The 7,924-nt window shown below is 44.1% G+C and overlaps 1 protein-coding gene across 4 annotated transcripts in view; it reads right to left on the reverse strand.

The window, feature by feature from the left end:
* The window catches only part of GAK (cyclin G associated kinase), a 116,999-nt gene extending 109,476 nt beyond the window's left edge, over nt 1–7,523 (reverse strand). For all 4 annotated transcript variants that reach the window (XM_042449596.1, XM_042449595.1, XM_042449594.1 and 1 more), the window contains exon 1: nt 7,211–7,523. In XM_042449596.1, coding sequence (XP_042305530.1) covers nt 7,211–7,352 — 142 coding nt within the window. In that variant the 5' untranslated portion in view covers nt 7,353–7,523. The remainder of the gene's footprint in view (nt 1–7,210) is intronic.
* Nucleotides 7,524–7,924: the final 401 nt, after the last annotated feature.

Here is a 7,924-nt window from a genome sequence, read left to right on the forward strand (position 1 = left end):
ACGACGTCACAACTGCTCTGCCCCATATAGAGGCAGTGCGGTCGTGACGTCATCCTGGCGGCCCCCATGTAGATGGGGCACCGCCATCTTGTACGGACTCAGTCCGTACTAGGGTTAGGGGGGTGCGGAAGCACCGCACCTTCCTAACCCTAGTACAGACTGACTGTACTAAAAGGCCCATTTGTAACGGGCCTCAGTCATTAAACATTACATCTGTTCTGCTTGCAGCCTTAATAATGGATAAGGTTACTAGTATTCTCATCATAAACAGGGTCTGAAGCTGGCTTGCAAACTCTGGCTAAGCAGATCTCTTGTTTGGTGGGGTTGAAGGCACCATGGGGAAAAGACCTGGGAAAATGAAAACCGGGGGTGGGGGGGGGGGGGGGGTGTAGCCAGCCTTTATACCTATAGGCCAAGCTTAGAGACCAGAAACACAGCAGAACCACAAAAGGTGTTATAGTAATGTCACAGAAATTAATCAGATTTGTATGTATTCCTTAAATGAAAAATGTCCTGCATCCAAATAACAATCCCCTACTCCTTAATGGACACTTCAGTATATAACACCAGAGGACTAGCCAAAATGCAATGCTAGGTTTTGCACATACAGAAGTCACACATTGGATTATTATTTTTAATTGAACATTTCCTATATTCTTCATGCTCCTATCTTCAAAACAAAACTTTAAGAAGATTAGGTTTAAAATAAGCCATTTCCCCCCCAAATGGCATGCATGAAGATTTCGCTGACTGTGATATCAGGGTTGAGGAGAATCACCACAATTTTGTCATGGATAAGACGATTTTTCTGTCCTCGGGGCTTTGTCACTTCACATCTCAGAAGGATGACAGTCAGAAATACAGGAAACCTCACATTTACACCCAATCTTTAGAAAGTAACTCTTGACTCACTACTATTTGAACAACCCGAGTGCCTCTACACCTGTCAGAGAATGGAATGAAAGAATACCAGAAAATAGCACATTTGCACTGCATGTAGAAAACCCACATTTCTAAATACCCACACACTAATAAAAAAGCATCCTCCCTGAAGCAACTCAGTACATTAGTGAAGAGGTTCCCCCAAAACCTGTCTCTGTCTCATGAAGGAGCTTGTTTATTATCTATGTAGGAAATCATCAAAGAATTCAGAAAGCTGAGAATCTTTGCAGGAAATATTATGTTGTGCAAAACGTTTTTAAAAGGAAATCAGCAATCCTATAACTAGTTTTGTTCTTTGACACTAACACAGATAAAGGGCAATAGGTCCACTTTTACAACTAATAGCATGCACTGTGAGGTTACGATGAACTCTGTGACTTGCATACTGACCTGCCACCCATTTTCTGAGCGCTCTCAAACGGCTTGGAAAACTATCTTGCCACAAACCATTTCTCACATAAGTAGAAGTACTGTACCACGTATCAGTAAAAAACAGCAAAGAATCTTGTGGCATCTTAATGAGTAACAAATTTATTGTAACCTGAGCTTCCAAAGACTACATCCACCTTCATTAGATGTGTGGACTACCAGCTTTAAGTATACACGGTACATCAAGTTGGGAACAGGATTTCAGCAAAGACATGAGAGGAAAATTAAATGCAGAAAGTACAGAAATTGTCACTGCCAGTATTATATGCACTTAATTTCCCCGTGATTTTGCTGTATGTAGGGGTACCTATAATTCTGCATAATCCTCTGTGTGTCTGAGAAGATGAGCTATAGTTAATGAAAGCTTATGCTATTATAAATGCAGTCATCTTTAAGGTGCCACAGAACACTTTGTTCCTTTTGATGCAACAAGCTAACAAGACTACTAGAACCAAAGGGATATCAAGAGATTCATAGTAAATATCGGTACACTAAGAGATGTTAACTTTAAGCACGGACTTTAGCTGCTACATCAATCGCAAAGACAGTTGCACAAGCTGCATTGATCAGCAAGGCGTTTCGCAGAATTCTTATTACAGGAAACGCTTCGATATTCATTAAATTTTAAAAAGCTTCGCCTCTGCTTTAAAACCAACATACAAAATAAAAATCCCAATATTTTGTGCTACAGTCATTAAAGCAGTTTTTATTGGGGAATTCAGACATTTCTCCCCACCAAAAATAGTTCTCAAAAACATGTTGGGAATCATTATTAATCTGTGGAGTTGCCTTTACGTTTGGCACCTTTTCTGGGACTTTACTTTCTATGACTTTATTTTTTATAAATCTGAAAAGATAGTTAAAATGGAACTAGGGACAAATATGGTCTGTTCTGATGAAAGGGAAGAACTTGGACCTTTTATCGACAGGCCTTCACCCAAGGTGACACTCAAGACTATGAAATGCACTGTTGGGGAATGCCTTTATTAGGAACAACTGAAACAGCATACAAGTGTTCAGGCTTTCAAGCCTACATCCTGTTATCTACAATACTGTATATAGATCACACTAGCACTGCAGGAGAGTACAAATCAGCCTTCTATCAGCGTTGTTGGTATGTTTTCTGAAATAACATTGAATGCCCATCTCTACATAGATTGCAAACCCTTCTGAACAGGTTTGATGCGCCTTGACACAAATGGGAATGCAGATCCACATCATAAACATCAGTTTCATGTACTCTTGCTTACAGCTGGACCATGGAAAGCTTTTTGATATGGAAAAGCAAATCTGATGGGACAAACTTGGGTCAGAGTTCATTCTGAGTAGCCTCAACCATCTTAAGAACCTTTAATTGTTAACCAAACATTGTCAATGAACTTTCTGCGTAAGGCGACAAGGTCACTTGGGATGATCAACTTTCACAGACAGACAATGCCTAGATTTTTATGCATTCAGCCAACTACTGTCCAAACAGACAAATGGAGGATGAATACCAACAAATCTCACTTATCAAAGCCTCTGAAAAGAAGCTCCTTTTAACAACGTTTTAAAATGTCTGCCCAGCTTCCCTTTTTTTTCCTTACCTTCTGTCTAACTCAGTAGTTCACAACCTTTTCTGTGTCCCACACCCCTAAAAATGTTTGATTAATGTGCACCCCCTACAAAAGTAGTATCACACTTGAAGATGAAGAAATCTAATTTCTAATTTTTGGACCACAAAATGAACCACATACAATACAGAGGGTGAACAAACTGAACTTTAAAGTATAAGCTTTTTACTCAGTGCATAAATGCAAATCTAAACTGAGAAATTAGATTCTAATTTATTAAAAAAAAAAGTGTGATGGCTTGTGACTCATCACTGAAGGACACAAGCCACTCTTTGTGCACCCCCTGAAACTCCATCTCACATCTCTGTGGGATGCAGGCATCCCAAATTGGAAGCCCTTAGTCTAGGTAGAAGATGCTTTTAGTACTAGTGTCATTGGGAGGATGGTGGAGGAAGGACATAGAAGCACACACATTTAGTGTCGGGGTGTGGGAGCAGGTTTACTACAAACATTGCGATATAAACTTGAGCAGGGAAAGAATGGAATTCTGTTCTAGCTGATCCTACTGTAGCCATACATACTTACAACAGGCAATATACACAGCTGCTTCCTCCATAATCCCTTACTAAGCATGCATGAAAAGCAAAAGAAAGAGAGAGGGGAGAGAAAGCAGTTAAACTTGGCTCATCAGCTATGCCAACCATATTTTAAAAGCGTAGATATACGTTTGGGCACCAAAAAGGAAATCATGAGTAAAGCGGAGGATGGCGAAAGGAAAAAAAATTCTTAGATGCATTTTGGAAGAAGCCTTCAGGTGATCTCTGGGAAGTATAAAATGTTTTTCTTCACTTATGCAAGGCTTTTCTGACCTGGTAGTTTCATTTCAGTACTGTATATACTCCTGTATTAGTCTAGAAACTTTAGTCAAAAAATTGTCCCAAAAAACCTGAGTCGGCTTATCCACCAGTCAATGCAAGTACTGTACTTTATAGAAGCCATCCCTTTCTCTGAATAGAGTGGTAAAAGGAGAGAGCTTAGTCCATCCTGGGAGCATGGAAAAGAAGCATGGATCCCCTCTACTCTCTCATCCATCCAGCCTTTAAGATGAGCACAAACAGTTATGCCTGCCAGAATTTTGTAAGTTCATTGGCATCATTTCCCTTTGCATCATCCTTTACATCCTTTGTTGCATGTCCCTAAGTTTTACCCTTGACTTATCCAAGGGTCATATCAAAATCCATAATTTTGTCCCTCGACTTATACATGAGGTCAATTTATAGTCGACTATATACAGTAGTTTTGGATAGAAGGTTTGCTGAAACCTGCTGAACTGCCCCTTTTCTGTGGTACAGAACCTATCCCTATTCTTTTCCTTTCATTTCTTCCTCTGATACCAAACTTTCTTTTGAGGAAGTAATACCTGGGAACACACCTACTTTGTTGACTGACATATACCTGTACAGTTTAAGACATGGGGCTTTTTCTGGAGAATGAAAGCTTGTGCTAGGCACCTTTCTGTCTCAATAGGCCTCAGCTCAAGCTGAGAGAAAAGCAAACAGACTGGGGAACATTAAAGACAAGGATCATACTTGCCAGTTTTTAAAAAAAAACCAAGGAAAAGGAAGAGGAGGGAAAAGACAGTATTTTGGTCTTCAGAAGAAGGCGTAATGAAATTTCTGAACTGGTGAGAGAAAGCTGTCAAAGGCCCTATACAGACAGACCAAAATAAAGCTGCTTCAGATCACTTTGGAGGTATGTTATTTCAATGATGCGTGCATCCTAAGAGTCTGGAAGCTGCACCAAAGCTGCACCCCAGTCCTTAGGACTGGAGCATGGCTTTGGTGTGGCTTCTGGACTCTTAGGATACATGTATCATTTAAACAGCATACCTCCAAAGCGACCCAAAGCAGCTTTATTTTGGCTGTCTGTATCAGGCCCAAGTGTGTTTGTTTTTCAATGAAAAGCATTTCCACATTTCAACAGTCAAAGCCAAGCCTCTCAAATGCACAATTATGACTATCAGAACATGGTAGAGCATGAGGTGGGAAGATGACCTTATAAACACTAGTGTCACTTCCATCTAACAGGCGCCAAGCAGTGTTGCCAACAAGCCTCGAACATATATATCCCCAGACTGGTTTACCGAAATCCCCAGAATTCCCTAATATTTGCCAGAATATTCAGTCAAAATCTTTGGAAAGAAATTAAATTCCCTGGATTCTGAGGGATTCCCCAGAAATTGGCAACGCTGGTGCCAAGAGACAAAGTATGCCCCCAAGCCATTCTACGTCTACATTATAGCGAGAGAACAGAATCCATTTTTCCAAGCAACAAACATCACCACAGAAGCAATAGAGGTAATTGTGTAAGAAACTACCATACTACACTATACAGGCATTGCTATACAATGCAATATTCCCACAATCCAGTGTCACCTTCAGAAAGTCGTCCAAAAGGCTAAACATTCACACAGTGACAAAAATAAAAAAACAGGTTAAATATTCAGGAGAGCTGTCAATCTAAATCCTGAAACAGAAATCTAACAATGTCTATGAGCCTTTTCTCTGCCAGTCACTGCAAACAAAAAGGTGCTTTACACATGGGTTTTTTTTCCCCATAAATGATCTTAGGGAAAGTGATACAACTGATTTCTTGCCATTGTGTTGCTCAAGAACCTTTTCTGCTACCTGTATTTGAATGTGGAAGCCACAGTAGCCTCCAAGCATGTGTACATGCCAAGTGCCTCTTTTGGCATGTGTTTTAGTTTCTGGGCATTGTTTCTTCGAGACCCAAAGAAACATGCCGTAACTGTCATTTTACAGACAGACAGAAAGTGTGGTCTTGTGGTTTGAGTCTAGTGCTTGGAGTCTGGAGAGGAAGGTTCAATTTCCTGCTCAGCCATGGACATCCACTGAGTGATCTTGGGCAAATCACACACTCTCAGCCCCAGAAAACCCTGTGACGGGTTCACCTTAGGGTAGCCATGAGTCAGAAACAACTTGAAGGCACACAACAACAATAAACATAGTGATACATCGAGAAGGCTTTGCCTGCTGAGCCTTCTGACACACAAGCAGTCCCAAGCCATACCGTTCACGATCCATGTCAAAGGTGAACAACCCTTAACATTATCATCCTCTCCTCTCTATTTGTTGTTGTGTGCCTTCAAGTCGTTTCCGTCTTATGGCAACCCTAAGGCAAGATCCCTTGGCATACTGACTTTCCAGACTAAGAGGCCTATGCCTCTGAATTCTTATCCTTTGGGGGAGAAGAATACCTGGGAACCTTCAAGTCATTTCCTACTAAGGCGAATCTATCATAGAGTTTTCTTGTCAAGATTTGTTCGGAGAATGTTTGCCATTTATTCATTTATGGTATTTATACCCCGTCCTTCAGCCCTAAAGGCTATCAGAGCGGCTTACAATTGTCACGTTTAATGAGGCGGTTCATTGCTTTCCCCTGAGGCTGAGAGGATGAGGCTTGCCCAATGTTTCCCAGTGGGTTTCACGGCCAAGCTGGTAATCCACCTCTGGTTTCTCCTCTCTCTACTCATGACCATACACTGGAAAGGAAAGAGAGGTTGTTTTTCTATTCTGGGCTGGTAAAACTGTGGCATTCAAACACTGAAACACTCAAGCTCTCTCTGGCTCTGCTGTCCTGGGCTACTGGGAGTTGTAGCGCAATGACATCCAGAGGGCCACGAAGTGAACCGTCATCGCTTTAATCAGCGTGATTAAGCCTGCCATTAGCAGCAACACAAAGCATACACAGGAATTAATAACACAAGCGTCATTGCTTAACTCCATGCCGGTAAATGTTTGACCTGTTCAGTTTCTGTATGTTAAACAATTGAAGGGGGGGGGGGCAGTACGGTATAGTGGTTTGAGCGTTGGGTTACAACTCTGGAGAGCAGGGTTCGATTCTCCGCTTGGCCACGAAACCCATTGGGTGACCTTGGGCAATGAGTCACACTCTCTCAGCCTCCTCAGGAGAATGGCTGCATCCACACTGCAGAAACAATCCGGTTTGACGCCGGTTTAACTGCCCCGGCTCGATGCTGTGGGAATCTGGGAATTGTAGTTTGTTGTGGCACCGCGGTGCCACAACAAACTACAATTCCCATATCCCCACAGCATCGAGCCAGGGCAGTTAAAGCGGCGTCAAACCGGATTGTCCCCGCAGTCTAGACATCGGTTTAAGTGCTGCAGCCCCGTCGCAGGGGATCCTGGGATTTGTAGTTTCCCCTGTACCTTCCCCAAGCCCTCCTCCCTCTCCGCTGAGCCCACCTTCGGCGAGGACCCTCTTGATCCTGAGCTTCATCTCCCCCATCTCCACCACTTGCCCCACGAAGTCGTTCTGGTCCCGGCTGGCGGCGCCCAAGGAGCCCGGCCCCGCCAGGAACTCCAGCGCCGACTGCAGCAGCGACATGGCCGCTAAGCTCAGCACCAGGCCGGGCCCTCCTCGCTCCGATAAGCGCGGCCCTCCGCGGACACCGTACTCCCCGGCTCCGCTGCTTCTTCTTCTCTTCCTCCTCCTCCTCCCCCTTCGGCCCGCTCCGAAACCATTTCCGCCAACGTTGTTCGTCAGAAGAGAAGGCGCCCCCGGCGCCCCGCCCACTTCCGCCTAGAAGCTCCGCCCACAACCCTCGCAAGTCTCTTCTCTGTTGGCGTTGTCCGTCACCCCATAGTCCCACCCACTTCCGCCCTGAAGCCACGCCCACACCTATCGCATGTTTCTTCTCTGTCAGCGCTGTCCGTCACGAGGAGCCCCACCCAGAACCCTCGCACGTCTCCTCCTCTTCTCACCCAGGAGCCCCGTCTACTGCCGTTCTGTATCCCCGCCCACACCCCTCGCATGTCTCCTCCCTCTCTTCGCCAGCAATGTCCGTCACCCAGGCGCCCCGCCTACTTCCGCCCTGAAGCTTCGCCCACACCTCTCACAGGTCTCTTCTGTCAGCGCTGTCCGTCACCCAGGAGCTCCGCCCACAACCCTCGAAGGTC

Source organism: Sceloporus undulatus, chromosome 2 (assembly GCF_019175285.1).
Source record: "Sceloporus undulatus isolate JIND9_A2432 ecotype Alabama chromosome 2, SceUnd_v1.1, whole genome shotgun sequence".
NCBI classification, from domain to species: domain Eukaryota; kingdom Metazoa; phylum Chordata; class Lepidosauria; order Squamata; family Phrynosomatidae; genus Sceloporus; species Sceloporus undulatus.